This window comes from Exophiala spinifera, assembly GCF_000836115.1.
Source record: "Exophiala spinifera strain CBS 89968 unplaced genomic scaffold supercont1.1, whole genome shotgun sequence".
Classification (NCBI taxonomy): domain Eukaryota; kingdom Fungi; phylum Ascomycota; class Eurotiomycetes; order Chaetothyriales; family Herpotrichiellaceae; genus Exophiala; species Exophiala spinifera.
Window position 1 is genome coordinate 5,433,106 of NW_015622513.1, and position 22,751 is coordinate 5,455,856.

General features: G+C 52.5%; 12 protein-coding genes across 12 annotated transcripts; 6 read left to right on the plus strand and 6 right to left on the minus strand.

The window, feature by feature from the left end:
* Positions 1–769: 769 nt before the first annotated feature.
* On the minus strand, positions 770–2,125 carry PV08_01982 (uncharacterized protein; the record flags this gene model as incomplete). Its single annotated transcript, XM_016376342.1, has 2 exons — positions 770–1,852; positions 1,919–2,125. 2 exons carry the CDS (start codon positions 2,123–2,125, stop codon positions 770–772), a joined length of 1,290 nt encoding a protein of 429 aa, XP_016241618.1.
* A 2,223-nt stretch (positions 2,126–4,348) lies between these two features.
* Positions 4,349–6,175, minus strand: PV08_01983 (uncharacterized protein; the record flags this gene model as incomplete). Its single annotated transcript, XM_016376343.1, has 2 exons — positions 4,349–5,561; positions 5,622–6,175. 2 exons carry the CDS (start codon positions 6,173–6,175, stop codon positions 4,349–4,351), a joined length of 1,767 nt encoding a protein of 588 aa, XP_016241619.1.
* A 1,224-nt stretch (positions 6,176–7,399) lies between these two features.
* PV08_01984 (uncharacterized protein) lies at positions 7,400–8,252 on the plus strand (the record flags this gene model as incomplete). Its single annotated transcript, XM_016376344.1, has 2 exons — positions 7,400–7,773; positions 7,823–8,252. The coding sequence occupies 2 exons, from the start codon at positions 7,400–7,402 to the stop codon at positions 8,250–8,252; spliced, it is 804 nt and encodes a 267-aa protein (XP_016241620.1).
* Positions 8,253–8,394: 142 nt separating this feature from the next.
* PV08_01985 (uncharacterized protein) lies at positions 8,395–8,718 on the minus strand (the record flags this gene model as incomplete). The annotated part of the gene is made up of 1 exon (XM_016376345.1): positions 8,395–8,718. One exon carries the CDS (start codon positions 8,716–8,718, stop codon positions 8,395–8,397), a length of 324 nt encoding a protein of 107 aa, XP_016241621.1.
* Positions 8,719–9,121: 403 nt separating this feature from the next.
* PV08_01986 (transcription initiation factor IIA subunit 2) lies at positions 9,122–9,620 on the plus strand (the record flags this gene model as incomplete). The annotated part of the gene is made up of 3 exons (XM_016376346.1): positions 9,122–9,168; positions 9,276–9,423; positions 9,474–9,620. The coding sequence occupies 3 exons, from the start codon at positions 9,122–9,124 to the stop codon at positions 9,618–9,620; spliced, it is 342 nt and encodes a 113-aa protein (XP_016241622.1).
* Positions 9,621–10,258: 638 nt separating this feature from the next.
* On the plus strand, positions 10,259–11,387 carry PV08_01987 (uncharacterized protein; the record flags this gene model as incomplete). The annotated part of the gene is made up of 3 exons (XM_016376347.1): positions 10,259–10,445; positions 10,494–10,539; positions 10,589–11,387. 3 exons carry the CDS (start codon positions 10,259–10,261, stop codon positions 11,385–11,387), a joined length of 1,032 nt encoding a protein of 343 aa, XP_016241623.1.
* A 792-nt stretch (positions 11,388–12,179) lies between these two features.
* PV08_01988 (uncharacterized protein) lies at positions 12,180–13,117 on the minus strand (the record flags this gene model as incomplete). The annotated part of the gene is made up of 2 exons (XM_016376348.1): positions 12,180–12,928; positions 13,048–13,117. The coding sequence occupies 2 exons, from the start codon at positions 13,115–13,117 to the stop codon at positions 12,180–12,182; spliced, it is 819 nt and encodes a 272-aa protein (XP_016241624.1).
* Positions 13,118–14,210: 1,093 nt separating this feature from the next.
* On the plus strand, positions 14,211–14,933 carry PV08_01989 (uncharacterized protein; the record flags this gene model as incomplete). Its single annotated transcript, XM_016376349.1, has 1 exon — positions 14,211–14,933. One exon carries the CDS (start codon positions 14,211–14,213, stop codon positions 14,931–14,933), a length of 723 nt encoding a protein of 240 aa, XP_016241625.1.
* A 303-nt stretch (positions 14,934–15,236) lies between these two features.
* PV08_01990 (uncharacterized protein) lies at positions 15,237–16,607 on the plus strand (the record flags this gene model as incomplete). Its single annotated transcript, XM_016376350.1, has 1 exon — positions 15,237–16,607. The coding sequence occupies one exon, from the start codon at positions 15,237–15,239 to the stop codon at positions 16,605–16,607; it is 1,371 nt and encodes a 456-aa protein (XP_016241626.1).
* A 574-nt stretch (positions 16,608–17,181) lies between these two features.
* PV08_01991 (uncharacterized protein) lies at positions 17,182–19,194 on the minus strand (the record flags this gene model as incomplete). Its single annotated transcript, XM_016376351.1, has 1 exon — positions 17,182–19,194. One exon carries the CDS (start codon positions 19,192–19,194, stop codon positions 17,182–17,184), a length of 2,013 nt encoding a protein of 670 aa, XP_016241627.1.
* A 560-nt stretch (positions 19,195–19,754) lies between these two features.
* Positions 19,755–21,275, plus strand: PV08_01992 (uncharacterized protein; the record flags this gene model as incomplete). Its single annotated transcript, XM_016376352.1, has 1 exon — positions 19,755–21,275. One exon carries the CDS (start codon positions 19,755–19,757, stop codon positions 21,273–21,275), a length of 1,521 nt encoding a protein of 506 aa, XP_016241628.1.
* Positions 21,276–21,350: 75 nt separating this feature from the next.
* PV08_01993 (uncharacterized protein) lies at positions 21,351–22,589 on the minus strand (the record flags this gene model as incomplete). The annotated part of the gene is made up of 2 exons (XM_016376353.1): positions 21,351–22,341; positions 22,405–22,589. 2 exons carry the CDS (start codon positions 22,587–22,589, stop codon positions 21,351–21,353), a joined length of 1,176 nt encoding a protein of 391 aa, XP_016241629.1.
* Positions 22,590–22,751: the final 162 nt, after the last annotated feature.

Here is a 22,751-nt window from a genome sequence, read left to right on the forward strand (position 1 = left end):
AGTCGTCCGCCAATGGCAGCGATGGCATGTGACAGAACCAACAAGAGTAGTGAGAGCAAGCCTATTACGCCCGGCGTTCTTCAGGGCGCTCTAGGCTAACACGACACAGCTTCGGGAGGTATACTGTAGGCTTGATATGGCGTTAGCTGGCAGCCTAAAGCGCCCTGATCAGACAAATTCTCCGAGCGAAAGGGGCCACGAGGGGGTTTGCCTTCAAGACTTGGAAGCATTGAGCCACGCAATCGTACATTCGCAACGCAAAGAGATGTCTGCACCGGAAGGCAGATGTTAAGTACGAGCACCTGTATAGCGGGGAGAGGCCAGTGATAAATTTCATTATTTTCCCAAATGGTCTCGCTATAAGTTGTCCAGCCGCTGGGGGTATCACAATCAATCATAAGGCAAAGCCCGGCCCAACGTCTCAACGTCATGCATTCATCGCGCGAACATCACGTTCTGGTCAGATAACCAGCCAGTTCTCCAGCAAATGGCGGCTGATAGCGCTGCTTGGTCGTCTCTCCAAATGCCAGACAACTGATGAACCACCTTGTGCTGTTGCATGTCTTGCAGAGATTCACAAATCGTCATACTCCACGCGCCCTCGAAACTTGCGCACGGATCTCGCGATGCTCACGCACACTTGTGTCTTTCTTCGGATGACAGAAATACCAAGCGGCCAAAATGATTGGAGCCCATCACTAGACGACGATCTGCAAGCACGAGGAAGAACAGGGGTGTCCTGCCAAAAAGTGACACTCTTTCATCATGGTCATCTCGCGCTACGAAAAGTTCTTGTCCCCTTGCCTCTTTTCCGGTCCTTTTCCATTGATTCATTAGTCATCTGCCTTACGGCCATCGCATACTCGATGTCAGCATCAGAGGTCTCATCGGATGACCTCCTGCCAGGCCAGCTGGGTTGAGGTCGCAATATGTGTGCATCGCTGGATTCTCGCTGCGGGTCAGCATAATCAATGGCGTTGAACCCATTTTCCTCTGCGTCGCGATCTCTTGATGCATTTCTTGCCACGGCGGCAAACCGCTCGTCTTCGATGTGATGCGTCGGGCCAGGCTTGAGTTCCTCCCACGGTGGGTTGATATAATCACCGTCGGGACTCCTTGGCAGTTCTGGCAAAGGACTCGCGGGTTGAGCCCGATCCCCCGATGATGGCGGCGGTGAAGACCAATTGTTCGCCCTCATGACGTCTTCCATATGCTGCTTTGTCCGAGCATCCGCGCCGTCCATGGCGAAACTGCCCAACCGAGTCATCTTAAAGGCCCTTAGGCGATCCAGGGCCGTCTTAAAGTCATCCAGCACCACGGAATCAGTGAGACACTTGAAGACGAACGACAGTTTCCAAAAAGGATTGATCCCCACTGGTAGGGCAGACTTGAGTGCCGAGGTGACGGATAGCACATCGAGGACTATGAAACAGATGCTCAGGATCATTGCGCCCAGCATGACTGCAAACCGGGGTGAGATGCGGACGATCTGTACCAAAGTAAGGTCGTATTTTGTTTTGATGTTGTAGAATAGGATGCAGGCGGCTAGCACCCACCAGGGGTCGCGACAAAGCGCTTCCCAGGGCCTCGTCTTGAGGAAGACGGTGTTGACGTTATGGAAGTATGTGAAGTTGGCATAGATCTCAACCACCCAATAGGGCTGGACGAGTATGACACTGCCAATGAATATTCGACTGGCAGTTTTGTTCAGGAATGGTCGGATCTTCATCCACGCGATGACATTGTGGAGGGACCACGAGATATTGAGGAAGATGGCAGCGACAGAGAGCCACCAGGCGTAAATTGGGGGGTCGAATAGAATGAAGAAGCCTTGCCAGTAGCCCAGGACAAGCTGAGAGTAGGCATTGAGAGTCAGCGCCTATCCACTTCCTCATGACCGGGCCGCGAGACCACTTACCTCGAGCAAAATGAGCTTGTGCAGTAAAACCCCTCTACGCATGTTGGCCAATGTTATGCAGGACATGATTATGAGTGCGCCGATCATGAAGCCTTCAGCCCATGCTTCGAGTACCAGGCCGTGCGGGTCGGTTGGCTTGGTGACCTCTTGATCCGCCCGCCGCAGCAGGGTATGCAAGACATGGTGAACCCTTGGTATAGGGCTCATTGTCGGCGACGGGTGTGAGCGTGAGATAAGTGACTGCGGGATCGAGAGCAGCTGCCGGGGTCCGCCCATCAAAGGCGATCTTGCGAGACAATGCGCATGACCAGGCTCGAGGGGTCGGCCGTTTGTGGTTGACTGGAGGTCTCGGAGACAAAGAGTGCGGCTGGGGTTGGGGGATGAGAAGTATTCGCGGGAGTCTGTACTTTCCCTCAGTATAAATCGTTGGTAGTAGACGAGACAGAAGCGAGTGGAAGGTGACGATGGCCGGGTTTTAGGAGAGTGCGGTGTTGAGCAATTAAGTGAAAGTGTGGTGACTGTTGAAAAGGAATGGAGAGCGCAGGAAACTAGTAAGGATGAGAACGAGGGAGAAGCGAAAATGCGGGATGGGTTGACGGCAGAAGGACGAGCCTCGACTGGGTTTTAACCTTGTGCTAACTTGGCCCCATGGAATCGAGAGCGTCGAGGGTGGAGATTGTTTCGAGGTTCTCTTCTTCTTTTCTGGCCTGCAAATGACTCTCAGAGGCCTTCCAGGTACTGTATGTACAGAAGCACAAAGACATTTTCGACTGTCGAACCTACTCTACTTCCGAGCTCCCACTCGTTCGCAGCTTCGCAACGTGGCTCCCAGCAACGGGGGTCCAGGAATTCGATCCAGGCCTCGCTCCCTCGTGTGCTCTGTCTCCTGCGTGTGAACACGAAGTACAGTACACCCATCCTTTTGTGATGCTTCCCCTTTCTTCTCTTTTCTCTGTCTAGCGCGCTACTGCTGGCCTTACGCCACCAATTGCACCCGGGGGACATTGGCCATCTTTGGCTCAGGGGTGCTGTGACTTGATGCAGTGCCTGTATGGAGCACGAGGAGCAATAGAGTACCAAGACATTTGTACCTGAGGGATCTCCGATCAGTGGCTCGCGGAATATACCCGCCTCCATTTCTCCCTCGTGCCTCAGGCCACTCGCTGCACACTTTGCTCTTCTTTCACGCTCCGTTCACGGTTCAACAGAATATGTTGTCTCATGCTGAGATCATCTACACCTTGTACAGCAGCCTCAGATTGTGATTTGACCTTGTCGAAATTCCTCTCCGGGCCGGACACCGCGCGATTTCAGCGCCACGTCTCAAAGTCATGGGACACGAGTCTAGCCCGCCCCAGCCGTTCCCTGGAAAAGACCACATTGTTGTGGCCAAAGCTTTGCCTTTGCCGGAGGACCGAGCAATATGTTTCCTGATCCTTGGGCTCTCTAGGCGCAGCGAGCTCCGCATATGGTTGGCGGATGACGGCCTAGTGTCCTGTTCCCTGTTAGACTTTTGACATTAACAGTATCACGTCCGATTCGACCAAACACTCTTGCGGACATTGTGAAGGAAGTACTTGTACGAGGCACTCGTACGGCGTACGAACTTCTTTTGCTAATTCACACGTACGACCGCTATGGAATTGTATCTGCAAACCTGTCTACAGCATGACTTCTACCTCTCAAGATGACTGCGTGAACACGTTCTGGTGCTGAGTTTCACAGGGGAGACAGCATACAGTAGCCTAGAGCAAGTCCAGAACCTAGCCTGGTGCGCCTAGAGCCTAGGCTGCTTCACCCACTAACTTCCCCCGCTTTTAGAGGTCATCCAGGCTGGTGGGCTCTGGCCTCTAGGCTCCTCTCGTGGGCACTAGCCCTGAAGTCGAGGTATTGCGATCCACTGATCCCGCAACTCCAGACTTCGCCTCAGTCACACTCACATTTTTATTAGCCCCCGGATCCTTGTGAGGCATTCGAAATTTCTTTATGCACTCCTGTTTCGCGTTCTTGGAGGCGAGCTTCCTGTGCTCCGGGTTCCCGTAAGCCCTCATCAATGCCAAAACTTTTTACCTTACGTGGACTTTTGGCTATATTGGCTTCTTCACGTCCAACTAGCCCAGGTATCCCTGTTCTCTCGTTCTCGGTGCTCACAACTCAAATCCGACTCGTAAATGGCAGCAACTAACTCCCGAAATGATCCCTTTCAGCAACCTGCACAATGCTTTCTGCCCAATGGTCTCCCAAATCCCAAGGGTGCGCGCCGGAGTTTTGCCAGAAATAAAGACTGCATGACTTTGCAGATGAGGAGGTTCTGCAATCGTCACCGCTGCATACCCTTGCAGTATGCGTAGGTCAATTGCAGGAGCGCAGCTGATACGCAATGCGATTGAAGCCCTTCTACGGTCATGATTTTGCCGCCATCTTTAGGGCCTAACGCGACGACAACGAAGCCTGTTGCCCTGCCAAAACACCTGCGCCGATGATACCACCGTCGCGAGCTTCACGCAAAAATACACTTTTGCCGCCGTCTTGAGGACCTGCTCGCATCACGAGCCGGTCGATGAATCGCTGACATTGTTCTTTAAAGTTGGGGTAATGCTGAATAATTCCTCCAGTATAAGCAATGACCAGTTCTTCCGGCCCCGATTTCCAGGCTGTGGCACCTGGAGCAGGCGAGAGCCCATCGCGCACGTCATTCGACGGTAGCGCTAGATGACTGTTCTTTGGAGATGAAGGTCTGCTATCTGATGTGAACACCGCATCAGGAAGTGAGGCAGGGCTGCCTGGTTCGGACAACGCAATTTCGCCGACGGTAGCAAGGAGGCCTACAGTCGTGGCGGCAATGAGTCCCGCAGAACGGACTTGGACGAGATGCGCAATTCTGCGCAAGGCTCCAGCCGAATGTAGCGTCCATCCCCAATTAGATGATTCTGGCGGTGGAATTCGACGCTTCAAGTCTCCCGCTAATTCTGCATCCGACCGTGCTCGTCCCAGTACCGCGCTGACAAAGGTTGTTGTGAAGCTGTATGGATGGACGATAGTAGCGGGGAGTGAGGTTGATGGAACCGGCGGCTTATGTGCTCTCGTCATGTAGTCGTAGAATATGATGCGCACGAGCTCTCCTATATACCTACCTCCAGTCATGTACTCAAGAGGTTGGAAGCCCGGCCGTGCACAAGCTGCGTCTAATTCACGATCCCACTCGGTTGTGATGGATCGTAGTGGCCCACAGGCTCCAGCGATTGTGATTTCGGTATTGACAACGGTCTGGGTCGCTTCTGGCTTGTTCTTGCGGATCGGGTCAACCTTAGCCGCGCCCAAGCTTGAGAATTTCATGGGAACCGTGGCGTTACAACCGGTTCCGACAATGATGCCTGCAACAACGCGAGAATTTGGCAACGACTTGACGCTGTATGCTAATGATGCAAGAGTTGCAATAGTGTCGTTGGTGATGGCAGCAATCTTCAGTCGGGGGAGCGGACCAAGTTTCCTCCTCTTTGCTCGTGGGGAGGAGTCGTTACTTTGTTGTTGTCTAGTATGTCGAGCGTAGCCTTGCAGCAAGGTGGAACCTAGATCCAGGTCGGACGTTATCGTGAAGCCTTTGCCCATGGGCATCAGTGTCGCCGAGTCGAGCTTCTCTTGCCTAATTCAGGTGTTAGAATACACAAAGCCAGCCTGCCCACTCATTGGATCCGGTACTCACTTCATGGGAAAGCTGAAAGTGATGCCCATTGGGAGCTCCTCGGGGACAGCGACTCTGCCAATATCTGAACCAAGTCGGTCCCCCACGACTTCCGCAATACAATCGCCAATCCAGGCAAAAAGATCCTCGGTCTTGTCCATTTTCAGATGTTCACCAATGGGCCAGGCCTTCTCTAAAGTCCGCCGCACGCGCGGTCGTTGTGCGTTTCTGATGGTCTCACGTGACTTGTCCGGGCCCTGGGCGGACGATGCAAGGTCATCAGCATCACCCAGTAACTCGATGAAAGCGACACGCAAGTTGGTGCCGCCGACGTCGATGGCGAGGAATTGACCTGTCTCGTGGCCCGAAGGTAGCTCAGTCACCGGCGTCGGGAGAAATTGTTCTTCGGAGTGGAGGGCAAGTTCCTGGTAAACCTTTGAGAACTGATAGGCCAAGTCATGAACCACGCCATCGTCGATAAGCAGCGGCTGGACAAAAGACTCGAGCTCAGCTGCCATATCGTCTGGCGGCGGGCTGCCATTGCTGGCCGATGGAGCCGAAGCCCGTTCAGACATGTTGTTGTGGTATATCGGACGCTTGAAGTGGCGGGCTTGAGGGCTGTGAGAGGCGGGAAGGCTGCTCACGTGCAAGGCATCCAGATCAGCATTGGCGAACGAGGCGAATCGCTGAAACACTTGGCGACTTCACAGAGTACAAAGGCCCCGGGATCTTGCTCTTTGTGTAATCTATAATTGTGGTTTGGGGGTATTCTTGAGATTCAGATCTCGCAGAGGCAGCGTGACTCAGATATCAGAAGATCAATATTCACGGTTTCATGGTCCAGGCAGATGTCACCCTGGAGTCGGATGTGACGCTGGGGAGAAGGGAGGAAAATCGAGCACACATAAGGAAGTCTAGTCAGCCTCAATTAGATTCCAGGTGTTTGAAGCTCGTCCTTCCGGCATCGCACAGACCTGCGAACCAATAAGCACGCCCTCCGGCCGAGGTCACGAATACGACGGTCATCAAGGCAACTAATAACGTGATAACTGGGGAACCTGCACCTCGACAGCACCTCATACAGTACCAGAAGAGTCATAGGCTGCCCACTTGGAGGCTAAAGTCCTCCTGCCACATGGCTACAAGGGATGGGCAAGCTAAGAGCCGCCCCGAAGAGGCACAGGCGAGTCACAGCGCACAGATTTGACATGCCAATGGGCTGTTAGGCGTCAAGATGACCGCTGGTGACCCATTTCTATGATGAGCCCTGCGATAGCGGACAGAAGGGCGCCGAGACCTTGCACAAGACACATGCCTTACATAAATGGGAGTTTCACATCGAGGTCTCGCCAGAAAAAGTGCCGGATGCCGACGGAGAACAGGAACGCCAGACAGTTCCAAGGTACTTGACCGTGTCTCCTTTTCTTTTTCCAACAATACGGACAAAGGATCCCAAAGACGTGTACAGTATTATCTTGGGTAATGGCATGTGGAGGCCACGCCCGATGCCTTTTACTTTGGGGACGGGAAAGCAAGATGGCAGTCTTACTTGCCTACTCGGTACACGCAGAGTCAAAATCCCATAACGACCTGATTCTTGCCCTCGTATTTCGGTTGCCTGAAACCATTGAGCCCCGTTGCCGCTTTAAGGCGCCGTTGTCGGGGGCTTAGTAGGCCCCTCTCATCCTGTCATAGCTTGGGTGGCCCGCTGCCACATGGGATTCAACAGTATCGTGAACACAACATCGGTCATTGCTCAAGGGCACTCCTCCTTCCGACGGCTTCATTGGATTCTCATCATGGCTTCCAGGTATTCTCGCCTCCCGGATGAAAAGGTTCTGGACTCCCCTTCTCTGGGAAAACCCAGCTACGAACAGCCACAAGCAGCGACATCTGCTCCCCAGCGGCACTGGATCAGACGCACTATACCCGCCATCTTAACATTAGTGGTCCTCATCTCACTCTTTCGCGCTGCGTTTGTCTGCCATCATCGCTATGACCCTGCAAAGCCCCTGTCACAAGTGGCTGTAGTCGAAGAATCACGAAAGGTGCCCCTCGAAATCCATGTCATGTCAAAATGCCCAGATGCAAGGGATTGCCTGCGGGAACTGATACTGCCGACGATGGTGCAAATCAGTGACAAAGTCAACTTTACCATGTCGTTTATTGGAAGGTATTCTATGCTAAACTCATGGCTATATTCTTTGCTCATCCGCTCTTAGCGTCGACCCTAAATCCGATGAAGTCTCTTGCAAACACGGCCCCGCTGAATGCCTCGGGAACGTAATCCTCCTCTGTGCCGCCAAGGTCTTTCCAGACGTCAAGATCTGGCTCGGGTTTGCGAACTGCATGATTTCCGACTACCCTGATATTCCCAAACGAGACCTGGTCGAGAGCTGCGCAATGGAGCATGGGATCGACTTCTCCAGATTGAATGGTTGCATAAGCGATGAGGGTGAAGGTATTGGCCTCCTTCGGTCCAGCATCGAAAGAAGTGAAGAGTACAATGTTACCAAGAGTTGTACCGTCAGGCTTGCGGGCAAGGTTCGGTGTATTCGAGATGGTGGGAGGTGGTACGATTGCCCGGGCGGCAGTGCGGTCAGGGATCTCGTTGGGGATGTCAATGACTTGTACAATAAGGGAAACAAATGAGACATTCTCTGACAAGAATGGCGTTGGGGAGGTGAGTCTGATTCTGCTGTGCTGCATGATACCCCGGAATGGCATTCTCGTTTGATTATATGAGATCCGTTTTTCCTTCTCGGCGGCCACATTTTGTCGACGTGAAAACGTGTCAGATATATCTGAACATGTTCTCTCTGACACTCCGCTTCATTGCAACTGGCTTTCCATCTTCCAGTTCCGCACCAGAAGCACCCCCATCTCCAGATAGGCCCTCCATTATGTTACGCATTTCCTCATCGGCTTGTGCCATGCTCTTGTGAGACTCCTTCGGCGTCTCCGGGGGTTTGTTGCTCTTATCCGGCTCTGCTGGCTTTGAAGGATTCTGCTTGACACTACTTGATACAGCCGTGGAGTGTGCCAACCGTGCTATTGTGATTCCCGTAGGACCGCATGCAAAAGTCTGTGGAGAAGTTGTTATCCGGAGCAGAGACATGGTCTTCCTCAACATCAGGTGCGAGGGTTACGTGTAGATGAAGTGACTACAATACGAACAGTGACAGCAATTTTGAGGTCTCCTTCACGCCCAAGTACATCATCTACCACTACGTAAGTCATAGTAGTAGTGCTGGGACAGGTGGAATGCATTGCGTAGGGAGAGAGGGCATATGCAGCCAATCATTGGTCAGACCTGGCCCTGTCGGTTCCAGCCAATAGCGGGCATACAGGCTGCCTGCGCCGCTGGTGACTTTCTCAGATCATTCTGGACCTCACTTATCCTGCTGTCACAATTCTTCATCAACCATTCCAGTCACTTGCTCCCCACCGAACTCTCTTCTCACATCGCGACAAAGCCGTCTCTTCATCTTGTCGACAATTGAGCGGGAGGCGACGGAACGATGGCGGCAGCAGCACAACAATACTATGAGCTCTATCGCGGGAGTAGGTGGGTTAATCCAATATCGTTGAGCCAATTTGCTCTTGATTTCGCCTTTCGCCTTCTCTTTTCAAGTTTGCTTCGTGGCTGAGATGGCGATTGACTTGTCAATGCAGCATCGGCGCCTCGCTCATTGACACTATCGATGATTTGATCAATGATGGCCGGATTGAACCCCAGCTGGCAATGAAGATTCTAGCCAATTTCGACCGCGCGATAGCCGACAACCTCGCTGAGAAGGTCAAATCCAGACTCACATTCAAGGTGCGCAAGGATGCTTCGTGTGCCATCAAACACAACTGAGATTCGCATAGGGTCATTTGGAAACATATCGATTCTGCGACGATGTCTGGACTTTCCTGGTCAAGAACGTCAAGTTCAAGAGCGATGGAGGGCAGGAGTTCCAGGCCGACAAGGTCAAAATTGTCAGCTGCAACTCTAAGAAACCCGGAGAGGCCTGATACTGGTAACATTACAAACCTGTCGACATGAGGTGGGACAGGTTCAACTTGCATCCTGGATTACACGACTGAAGAGAGGCTTCAGAGCGGCCTCAGATGATTATTATGACGACTATTGAACGTTGCATGCTACGGAGTTCACGGGGGATTGGTTGGCTCGCAGCTTTCCCTATCTCTCAGTTATGATACCCAAAATTCGGCGTTGTGGAGGCACGAAATTGCACCCGCACCTGTTACGACACTGCAGCAGAATGTATAATATTTGAGTTCTAGATCACGGTAGTTGTTCGTTCGCTCGAAGTTCGCTTCAACGCCTCTGTGTCATTCTCGCAATAACTTCTCGGCGTGCAAGAGCGCGGCCAGACTCACTAGGCACCTAGAGTGTGGCGGGGTATAAGATTACAGCCTTGCCGCAACGCAAGGCTGATCCCAGTCTGTGGCCGTGACTACATGGCGCTTTTCACCTGTTTGCCAACGTTGTGATATTTACTGCGCCAGACAACAACAATCGACACCCTACGCGTTCCCAACTATCTCCGCCGTGTTAGACATGTTCGCAGCTCTTCCTGAGCACACTCCGAGCCGCGCCAATCCTCCTTGATTCTGCCCAGACCGCGTCTCGCAATTCATTCAGCGGCATGGCTCGCACCTTACCATGGTCAACTGATCAGGCACCGTCTACCAAAAGGCAACGTACAATTCGCTCGGCAGGGCCCCATCCAGAGCCACCATTCTCTTCTCCGACGCGTGGGAGAGCGGGCGAGACCCTGGACACGCCGCCAGGAAATATCCTGCCCAATGCCACCCCGTCGAAGCAAGAAAATGGTTAGTTTTCAAAGTTGCACGCTGCAAATTCGAGCTGACTTGAGTTAGATGGAACACCTGCTTCGTCGCCTGCCAAAGCACCGCCGTCGAGCGAGTGAGTAAGGAGTTGTCAGGGTGACTTGCATTGCTCATATACTATACAGGTTGATGCACGAAGGCTATGACGGAGACGACATCTATATCATGGTTGAAGACGAGTTCAATACTGTCGCGCAGAGCTACACCGCACACCTTCATTTAGCCGAGTACAAGAGACTGGTTAGACAAGCGCGCGAAGCACCCCCCAAAGCTCTCCCAGAACCGACCTCTCCGATGTCGAAGCAGGCCAAGCAGAGACTAAAGGCGGACGCTCTGCAGCACAGGCAAAAAGAAGCATTGCAGAAGGTGTTGAGTCGCTCCGCTCCGGACGACGAAGAAGAAGACACAGTAGATGATCCGTGGTCGGGTACGAGTCTTGCTCCGCTGATGGCAGGTAGCAACCAGCGCAAGACATCCCTGTTGGGGCTGGAGAAGATCTCCAGCAACACGAAAGCGGGGATGGGTTTTGCCAGACCTACCAGCAGTGGCTCTTCTGGCAGAGACCAAGAAAGCGATGACCTGAGCACAAAAAGAAACGCACTGGGCAAGCCTCCGACCACATGGGACTATGATATGTCGACTCGTCTTCCCTCGCCTACGTCGGGTACAGCTATCGAGAATTCTTCGCAATATACTGTGGCAACGACTGCAAAACAGCGCAACGCGCGGGCAAACGTCCATCCTATTTCTCATGCACCCGCGAGTGTCGAGGTGACGACTGCTGAGCCTGCTTTTAGCCATTCTGGCACACGCAGACCTCGGACAATGTTGAGACAACACAAGGATCGCCTACGCACACGCCAATTAGAGGATGAAAAGAAGAAGAAATCAAGACTGGAAGAGGTACCAATGTTCATTATATGAATTTCAAATCCGCAGATCAATAACACCCCTAACGACCTTCAATGCTCCAGAGGACGCACCGCGGACATCACTCCATGGCCAATTGAGGCAGGTTAATTCTCGTAGATAATATCATGTCACAGCTATTGACTCGAAGCACGCATACTGTTTTTTTTACACGTGCAGTATTTGATCCAGAACATTGCAAGAATAGGGAAGAGCGCCTGGACTATGAAGAATTGCTTCTTGAGACGTGCAATCCATAACCCGCCACTTACGTGGTACGCGTAATGGCGCGACACCCGTCACTCGCTCCCCATCTCAATCGCTCCTGGATGCCATCTCTACCTTCAATCCATGGTCAATTTGGGCATTTAAAGGAGTTGCGGCGAAAATCGTAATGCTGGTTAGTAGACAGAGGTGTCGAACAAGCAGATATGACTTAAAGTGCGCTCCATCTATGGGCCACTTTCCCTCCTTATGACTCCTGTTGATGAAGTCGGCCAGGAGGAATACAGTGCAAGGAATCTATTATTGTGGTGGTGGTGGTGGTGGCGGCGGTGGTCTTGTACCAATGTAATTCACACTGCCTTTCTATACTCGGGGATGAACAAGTCAATTCAAACATCAGATATCAACCGTCAAACATCATAAATTGGGCTAGGATGCAATACACCAGTCATGTCCCTGACTGAGGAACCGAGCGAATCTCCGTACGTGCGAGGCCCCAGATAAAAAGAGCAGAGGCTTAACGTACTCGCCGTAGTGGTCTGAACGCTCCCAATTCACCAGCCGAGATAAATGATGGGTCGTTTAGTCCTGACTCGTATCATTGATAACGTCCATGGCATACCGCTGGTTTCGCTCCCTCATCTCCTTTGCGTACTTGACCACGTGGTCTGGCACAGCGTCTACTTTGTTGTCCCTGCCCGGCACCGGGTCGGCGAAATGCTCATACACGGGGATCACGCCGGTCCAGATGCTGTCCACCAGCTGGGCTTGGTCGGTGTCTTTCTTCTCGTCGCGCGGTCCGCCGACGCGGATCTTGCCGCTGCCGCCGACCACTTTGACCTTGAGGATCGAAGTCGCCGACATCTCGGCGGACACGGGAGGGACACGGGTGTGGCGCCATCTGTCGGCGACGACGGTGTTCGTGACGGCTTCCATCGCCCAGAGCTTCTCCTCGGGCGAGGTCACCACCGTGGCGTAGCCGTACAGCATGGCGGAGCGGTAGTTGAGGTCGTGCGTGTACGGAGTCAGACTGAGGATGAGGCCGTCGACTTTGGTCGCCGAGATGGTCACCGGGAGGCCTTCGGGTTCCGAGTCCGCGGCGGCGCCACCGGGCTTGCGAGAGAGATTCATCAGTCGCGCGCTCACGTACCCATGGACGTAGATGTCCAGCGGTTCACCGAGGGACGACGACGGGTGGTCGAAGCTCGCGGCCACCCCGATCATCGGCAGAGTCACGGGGAATGGGTTGGACGGGTCCGGAGTATTGAACGAGACGTTGACATATGTGCTTTCGTTGATGATGGTGTGGATGGCTTCGAGGTCGTATGTTTCTATACATAATGTAAAATGGACCGCCGTCAGTCAGGCACTGGAGTCACGAATGAATGAAGGTTCAACGAGGGGCCATCTGTTCCAATTCGAGTCCAGGAGATCAAGGATATATCCTCACCTCGTACATTGTACCGGTTGACTTTATTGATTGCTGTCTTGGGATACTCAAGAGTTCGAGACCGTCCCATCTTGACGTGGTGATCTTGCTCGCTCGCTCGCTTGCTTTGAAGTCTTGTTGTTCGAGACTCTCCTTGTAATTTAGTTAGGTCAATTCAGACTTCTGTTCGTATGACGCCGAGTAAGTGTTCCTGGGACCTGGAGGATCTTTTGCGTCCTATTCACTGAGTAATGGGGCCCGGCGTGAATAACTAAAGTCGAGGGTTTGGAAGCACGTCGTGCCCAATGGTTATGTAGTATGTTGTTATACTTCGAAGATATGGGAGCGCGCGATATTCGATAAGACGTGGGAATCACTCGAGGTATTCGTGGTTAGTTGATGACAGTCTCTCTTACCTGATTGAGCCGTCAACACCGCCTTAGTAGGTTGACATGGCACATGCTGAGATACACTGCTGTCATGAGTATGGTGGACAGTTGCCTCGAGTCCAATCCCGAGTACCGCATTAGTCAAGAAATCAGAGGATGGCTTATCTTTGGGCGTCCAGATGGCGCCAAATTGAGTTGCTGGCTCGCGGTAAGCTCCTCCATTGTGCTCGTCCGCTTGGACCTGTAGAACAGAGTCAAGCGCAGAACCCCGCGACCACTGGAAAGAGTGAATGGCGAATTCATTGGTTAGTTATCCTCTGTGGCCCGGGTTGCTGATATCAAGAACTCTCAGAAGCCTGATATCTCTCCTCGATCTTTTTACGGCCACGATGCTACCAACACATCTCCGGCTTGGCATTTAGAACACACTCATCAAGGGGAGGGAGGAGAGACCTCATCGAACATTTCCAACACTATGCTACAACTGTGCTGTACCACATCTCGAGGTTTCATCTCCCATGTGCTGCTATTCCACTCATGGTTTAGTCTGGTGGCCTGAACCTGGTAGATCTCTGCGTATCTCTATAACTTTGCTGCTGCTGAAGGGAGAAGAATGATGATGCCTGCGATGCAGAGTATCCTATTCTCGGGCGCAGTGCCTTCAGTGTTTGCTCGATAGATCTCACTCCGCAAGCTTGTTACAATCCTTCCAGTGTTCTAGCTTTTCCTTGCGTCTTCTACGTATTCTCGCCGGCACTAGACATATATCGACTTGTTCCGCAGTGTTTTCACATCATGACAGAGGAAACACCAACAAGGACGACTGCAACTCCCACTAAATCAGAAGAACAGAACCAGACCATGAAGCGAGAACTACCAAGGGTGACGGTTAGCACTTCGGAGGAGTATGTCGAAAAGATGTCTTGGGCAGTGGCCTACGCAATGTTACCGAATCTCTCCTGGAGACTTTTGGTTTTCGGAAACACGAGCGAGGAGAGTGAGGAAGCCTTGGAGGAGAAGCTGTTGCCAGCGTATCATTCCATCATAAAACAATTCCTGACCTCCGGAGTTGAGGCTGGTGCTTTCATTGCAGAGGCGGGCGATTTTGCAGCATACGCGGCATGGTTCCCTCCAGGTTCACACGAAGAACCCAAAAGGTCTAGTGAAGCATCGGAGCTGGAGGGAAAGATTTCGATAGAAGGCCTTGGACTGGAGCACGACAAGGTTAGAGATGAGTTGATCTGGTCCAAGCATGGCCAGGAGTACTGGTATCTAGGTTTGCTTGGCCGTGATCCGAGAAAGCCGGCAGTGTCTGGTGCGGTGAGGGCTGTACTGCAACCTTCGATGGATCGAGCTGCCGTAGACGGCAAACCTGTGTGGCTTACAACCTCGAGTCCGCATGCGAGGGATATCTATCTGCATCTGGGATGGGAGCGGGTAAGGACAGTCGAATTCGGCGGATTCGAGAGCTGGTGCATGATTCTGTATCCGCCTGGGACAGAGGAAGGGCCACGTTGATAGAAGAATGTATATCAACAGAGAAGGGGAGTAGAGGTCTCAGTGATCACGGGCACGATTTTCCCTGCTCAATTGAAACGCGAGTCTGAGGCCAAATTATTGCCTCCTCCTCCGTACCATGATCGAGATGGTGGCGGTCGGAACTGCGGAGAAGCGTTAATAATTCTGGTGGTCATCATTACGTCCAACGACACATACTCATTCTCTCTCTCACACTCCTTTCTCCTTCTTCATACCCTGATCGCTTCGTCAAACTGCGCTCTTTCAACACCGCCATGTGAGTCGGAGCATATCAGACTCAGTATGAGTTCTCCCACGACCACCTTTGGCGACCTAATACCCTCTCCTCCCGGCCACCCAGTTGATCAAAGCCCCCACCGAGTCCTCCATCCTGGCTCCTCTCACAATCCGCCACAACGACCCGCGCAGGCTCCTCGTCTTCCTTCTCCGAGACTGTTTCGTGACTTTTTCAGTGTTATGTCAGATGACTCTACCCCTCGAAGACAGGCAACACTACCTCGAGCAGCCATCCAAGCCAATTACCAAGCCACGGTACAAGACGTGAATCGAGCACTGGAGAGTGCGAATTGGGCGTTGCAAGTGGCACAGAACGCATTTTATCAAGCACGACGGCCAGGCCCGGGTGAAGCCGAGGGATTTGCAGGCGACTTCACAGAGGGCAGTTCGCAGAGCAATTCACCAGAAGCACATTACATTTCTCGGACGACACATCCTCACGATATAAGTTCAGCCCAAAGACCAAGCAGGCTCAACACACTTGATCAACCAGTCTACGGCCACAACCCTTCGAATGTGCCAGACGCAAACGAAGACCAACCTATCCTTGCACTCTTCCCCGTTCACATGCCTCCGCTTCCTCGCCTGCCTCATCTGCAAGCCGACCATAACCGTTTACAAGCGATCGTCGATCAAGAAGCCATCAATCGCCAGCGAGAAAATCACTCGCACTGGGAGAGAACGCAAGCCAGAACCAGAGAACGTGCCCAAAGGCAGCCGCAACAATCCCGGTCCGAGATGTCTCCTCCTTCTTCCTCATCTTCCTCCGCAAGGAGAATCAGACAACCCGATCCGTCGGCCTCCACAGACCCGACAATCGAGTCGGTAGACCTTACAGAAATCGACGACAGCGCTACACTCTCAGCGACCCTGGCAAAACAGCGCGAGGATGCGATCCTGTCGCAAAATCCAGGAACGGAGGCAGGTCGGACACCTCTGACAGCATACAAATGTCCTGTGTGCATGGACACGCCCACGGATCCTACGGCGACCATCTGCGGTCATGTTTTCTGCCACCGCTGCATCATAGATACTTTGAATTGGTCGATTCAGCAGAGACGAGAAGACGTCCCGCCCAGCCGGAAAGTCAAGGGTGTGTGCCCGGTATGTCGCAAGCCGCTAGATATCAAGGATGCCCCGGGTCAGACGAGGACGCTGGTGCCACTTGAGTTGAAGTTGATGGTCAAGAAGAGAAAGAGGGACGACAAGGGAAAACAGAAGTTGGTCAAGGCAGAAACCATCAGCGATGATGAAGAAGAAGAAGATGAAGACAAGACAGCGGAGAAGGAGAACCGAAGATCGGGGAAGAAACGACGTGCGCCCAGCTCAGACGAGGATGAGGCACTAATGTGGGCAGAGTTTATGGAGGCAGATTGAGCCCTCAAGACGCAATTTCCTTGCCGTACATGGTCATGACTTCAGGATTGGAGATGGACGTTTGTGATGTGCCGATCCATTCGAGGGAAACAGACCAGACATCATAGGTTGATTGTCTTCTCGGGGAAGATGTGTTTTTTTTTTGTTTTTATGATACCCAGTAGTGCATTCATGATGGCATGACGACGGCTCGACTACGGCTCTAAATACCTGTTGCTCTGTACCTTGGCATAAATTGTTCCCTTCATACTATAGTTGAGAAGGCCTTGCCTTGCTTCGTGTGATGCTGTGAGGCTGTTCTGTCTGTTGGTGACTTATTATTACGGAACCAAGTGGGCAGATGGTACTGACAAGTAGGTAGGTAGGTACCCATGAATTGTGAGATTTATACTAGGCCGTTACTAGGTGCTCAGCACCAATGATGCGGACCTGATTCAAGTACACCACTTGAGTAAATACGTTTATACATTAGGTAGGTTTGTACTGCGGATCTTCAAAATACATTTGCTTCCTGCTCATAACATGTTTTGCTGGCAGAGCAAAATGGACGGAGAAATGGCTTGTCATGTCAATGTCAATGCTTCTGTAACCTCCTCTTCCGGCCTCTCGCGATGAGCGTCCTGTTCGCCCACCGTATTATATAGCGCGCCATTACGTCCCTCATCAAGAGGATGAAAACAACCAAACTGACGGGCAAGGCGATGATCCAGAAGAAGGCATCGGAATGGTGCTGGACGCCGTCGAAACGGACGAAGTTCATGCCGAAGTAGCCCGTGAGGAAACTCAGCGGGAGGAAAAAGCAGGTCACGATGGTCAACTGCTTCATGCTCTCGTTCTGGTACGCGGACACGGTGTTGAAGATCAGATCGACCAGGTTGTCGGCCGAGCGACGCATCTGGTCGTAACTGTCTTGGATGAGGAGTGCGTGGTCCTCGACGTCGCCCAGGTACGTTACGCTGAGTGGAGAAATCTGCACGCCCGAGGAGAATGTCGAAGGCTGTTTGGCGTAGGCTGGTCTGCCGTTGGAGGTGGGCGCGGACATGGGATTGTTGTTCGCCGCGGATGATATGGATGGCGTGGGCACGCGGGAGGTGGCGAGGGCCGCCGCGGCAGACGAGGCGTCGGATTTGTGATCTTTTAGTGCGCCAATGAGCTGGACGACGGGGGCGATGGCGTTACGAAGGATCGCAATCTCCGACGTGAGAATGTACAGTGTGTTTGCCTCGTGAAGGTCCAGGTCTGTGAGCACGTCAAGTTCCAGGTCGCCGATGGCGTCTTGGTAGGCTGTCGTCACAGGGATGGCGAGGTCGATCATGGCGTCGAGAATAGCCTGGGCCAGCATGCTCGCGTCGGCGGACTGGCGCAGGATAGTGCCTGGGGTCTGAAGGCGGCGGATGATGGGCGTCTGGACGTCGTGCGCCGAGTACTCGAAGAAGGATATGACCGTGTTATCGGCGCATAGGAATACTGACACCTGCTCCATCGATACGCCGATCCCTCGGTCGCGTAGCACGGCGTGGCGCTCCATGAAGTCGATGCGGTCTTGGTTGGGGCCAGAGTGATAGCCTTGCATGGTTCGCACCTTCTTGGGGGCCCATGGTATTTCGACTTTGGATGCATGTCGGAAGGAGTTGGACGGTTTGATCTCTTCGTTGTACGAGCCTGGCGGACTGGTGTTCGAGTCGCGTTTCCTTCTTTTGGGCTTGAAGATGTCGTCCCAAAGAGACACGATGGCGCCCTTCCTCTTTTTCAAACGTTTACGCATGCGCCGTTCGGTGAGAATTCGCGCGTGATACTCAGAGTCCTGATCTTTGATCGAACCTGACGTCTCGGAGGACTCTTCGTCGGACGACTCATATTCCTCACGTTCATCCAGGTATATGAGTTTCTGTAGAGGCAGGACTAGGTACGTGTGGTCGCTATACCAGTCGACCTTCGTCCGGTTTTTGGTGTTGATCATGTCTTCGATCGCAAGTGGATGTAGATGTTTGTGATTACCTAGAAGCCGAATTACGTCCCACGACAAGCCATTGACATTAATCCATCGGACGTCAGCCCAAGGCTCGATAGGCCTTGCCAGGAACTCCTCGAGATTATCGTTATCCAGGTCAAATGTCGACATTGCCTGGTTGCTGAAGTCAACCACTGTAATTTCACACCTCTGCTTCAAAGTCTCATAGTGTATTGACGTAGGATGACCTTCACTGTAAGGCGGTGCCGGTTCGCTCGTGTCAATCCCAGGTTCTAAGCCAGGTGCCCAACCGGAAGTTCTGCCCATGTCATGTGCTCCGTACATGACGGTATTTGTGTTGGACCGGCCTCGTCTGCGCATAGTAGACTTCGAGTTCACCGTGTCTGTACGATGTAGAGTATGAAAAGGTGCCTCGGTCCCGTCTTCAGGCTGTTTGTGCGCTCCCCCTTCTGGCTTTTCTCTTATGTGAACATGATGGTCTCCCTCGGATTCTTGAGCTTCCACATCTCGCGATCTTCGTCGTTCTCTCGAGTGCCGATGATCCGTGCCCTCTGCAGAATCTCTGTGGTGAGCTAGGATATGCGAACCAGCGTGAGGCATTGGGATGGCCGGCATGACCGCCCAAAGCGTATTTTCTCGTTGGCTCGATAAGTCGCAAGAGCATAGATGCGAAGAGAAGAGGTTGTCCTCGCAATTTAAGAACGCAGGGGAAAGCCAGCGAGGTATGGGGGCTGGGATCGGCTGATAAGGGTTGCGACGCTGCGAAGGATCTGGCCAGGACGAGAATTGGTGAGCATCTTAACCTAGTGAAATCTTTAGACGGGCCTTCAAACACGCGACATTGGGTCTTCTGGGGCTAGTGAGGTGTCTTTCCGGGGAGGAATGCTAAGCTTTTCGAGCCCAATACTAAGCGATCTTAGCGGCATTGCGGCCCCTAAGAATCATGAACTTGGAGGGGCTTCGGTGGGCTTCACTAGGCTATACCTGAACCTGTGTGGTGGTTGGCACACTCGCGGTTGTCTTTCCGCAATCAGCCACCCCGACAGCACTATCCAGATATTGAGACATATCCGGATTCAAGACTGGCGAGGCCGAGCCTCGTCACGTCGTTATTAAGGGTCGCACTCCCTTTTCTGCCACCGAACGTTCCTGCAGTATTCAGTCACTGGTCGACGATGACACACAGTAAAGGTATAGTGGTCTTCTCAGGTGGAAGCGCCGCGAACAGCCTCGTCGACGTCTTCGAAGCAGTGCGTGAGAATAAAGCATGCCCCCTCAGCTATATCATCCCTATCAGCGATAACGGCGGCTCCTCTTCAGAACTCATCAGAGTGTTTGGTGGCCCAGGAATTGGTGATGTGCGAAGTCGCCTAGTCAGACTCATACCAACGGATCCTTCCTCTCCTGAGCGCCTAGCCATCTCACAGCTCTTCAACCATCGCCTGTCATCTACGTCTTCAGTAGATGCTGCGGCCGAGTGGCAACTGATTGTTTCTGGAGCGGCTGATCTATGGCATGGAATACCTTCAGCCAAGAAGGAACTCATTCGATCATTCTTCAACCTCTTGAATCTTGAGATCCTGAAACGTTCAAGGCCTTCCTCACCATTTGACTTCACCTCAGCGAGCGTGGGTAACCTCTTCCTGACCGGCGCGAGACTATTCAGTGGTAGTTTCGAGTCGGCCATATACCTGCTTAGCAGCATCTGTGCCATACCGGAAGAAGTGCATGTCATACCTAGCATCAACTCTAACTTCTCCCACCATATCGCCGCAGGCTTGGTCAATGGAGACGTCATTGTTGGCCAGAATAACATTTCTCATCCTGCAGCTGCCACTTCCCTGGCGATGCCGATAATTGGCGATGGGCCCCCAATCCCGGCCAGGACACATCACAGCGTTGATCACAGCGAGGATATTGAAGATGCAAACATCCCAGGCACACTTCCAACATTGCGTCAGAAGAACATCAACTTCAGCAAGGACGAGGATGAAGATCTCCCCGCTCGCATTGAGCGCATATGGTATATTAACCCCTACGGACAAGAAATGCTTCCACCAGCCAATCCACGAGTTTTCTCAGCGGTCAAGCACGCGCAAGCGATTGTCTATTCCATAGGGTCGCTCTATACTTCTGTTGTACCATCCATCGTCCTCCGAGGCGTAGGCGAAGCATTGCACTCCAGCCCCGCTCGACAGAAGATCCTCATTCTAAACGGCTCGCTAGACCGGGAGACCGGTCCAAGCTCCGACCCCTTTTCTGCCTTTGACTTCGTGGAAGCAATTGCTCGGGCATGCGAACAATCTCGGGGAAATCCTTGGAGGCCAGAACTTCGAAAGTCATGCTCTGACGACAACTTGAAGACCTCGAGGGCAACTTTGTCCGCCGGTGTTCATGGCAACTTACTGGTGCCAGGTAGCTCATTTAAGATGACGCAGAGAGCCGAACGGAACTCGATATATCGGCAGTATGTCACTCATGTTATACATCTCAACGGCGAGGGAACTCCGAAGGTCGACAAAGAGCGCCTCGCAGCTGTGGGCATCGATTGCCTTAAATTATATGGTCGGAAAAGCGCCAAAGGCGTCATGCTGTACGATGCTCAGGCCCTCATTGGAGCACTGGAAGCGATACTCGGAAGGAAAGGCGACGGAATGCTTCTGAGCAGGAGCCGAAGGAACACGATGGAAGCTTGATTTACCTTTGGCAGGTTTGAAGTAACCCTCTTGTGCAACAACCTCACAGGTCATTACATTCCATGACATCCGACCTCAAAGTTGGCCCCTCTTTCTCCGTAACCATGCGACAAAAGGCAACTTCCACTCGACTTGCCTCAGGCTTGCGTCGAATATGTCGAAGTCAACCTTTTGCAACCTGTCGAGCCATAGTTGGGTGCTCACCGCGGGTCCCATCACAATGCCAAACCCCTCTTCCACTTCCTGCTTGCTCTTATCGGCGGACGCTGAGCCATCTGCATCATATCGGCTGTCTTCATGGCCTTCGTCATTCAAATGTTCGAACTCATGACCAGGATCACGACTTTGGTGAATGTTTTTGAGCATGGTCCTGGCAGTTATGAGGTGGTCTGAAGCACGAGTCGCAACAGCAAATGTTGCATCTCGAAGACCTTCGGCGTCGCCTCCATTTCGGAAAATGTCCTCTTCCCGAACGCCGCACTGGGACATGACATCTAGAGGAAGTGTAATTGCGCCCTGCCTGTCCCGACTTGCAGGCAAACCCAACCCTGGGGGATTGTTTGAGTGCTGATTGGGAGGTGGAGGAAATGCCAGTAATGGCACTCCTCGCAAAACTGCAGCTATTCCAGCAGCTTTGCCAACATGAGAAGCCAGATGGTCCATGGTGAGAGAATTTAGAGGTAGAGCGGACAGACTCAAATATAAAAGCGTGGAGTAGGTGGATTCAGCATACGATTCCAGCTCTGTCATGCTCGTGAATCCGGGGTGCGTCAACTTGCGATCTCTGGTCGAGATGATGCGTTGGAACCAAGACTTGTTGAGCTTGTAGCCTTGGTTAAGGTAAGAAGCTAAGAGTATAGCCACTGGCTCCATTGGCGGCGTCAGCTCAAAGGTCTTGTTGATCGTATCTCTCCAGAATTGCATTCTCATGGCGCCAATTTGCGGCATCGAAACCACGTCTGGTATCCTTGCCAGCTCTATATTGAACGCTCGGATTGCAAAGTATGCAGGAAGCATGTGTGATGGAACGAAATGAGCCAGGGTGTATGAAGGGGAATCATAGTTTCTGCGAAGCTGTTAGCCATACAAACCACGATACAAGCCATTGCTCGTCAGGAGCTCGTCTTACCTAACCAGGTTTTGGCAGTATGTACTAGCCTTTTTGACGTCTGGAGAATCATGCTCTATCGACAGGCTCAACTGTGCTGTAGCTGTAAACTTGCGGCGGGCGTGTGCGGTTGTCCGTCCAACTGTTGCTGAAACTCGCTTGAAGCAAGAGGCGATGGACATGTTCTCCAATACCAGCCCCGACATTGTTGTCAAGAAGTGGATGCTAAGAAGTGATATGGCCTCCAAACATTGCAAACATTTATGCCAGAGAATCAGACATCGAATCCCATTGCTGTAGGTTATTCCGAGGGACTCATGGCGTTTGTATCACATTAGTATGTCGGGTCCAGTGTTTTTTATGTGACG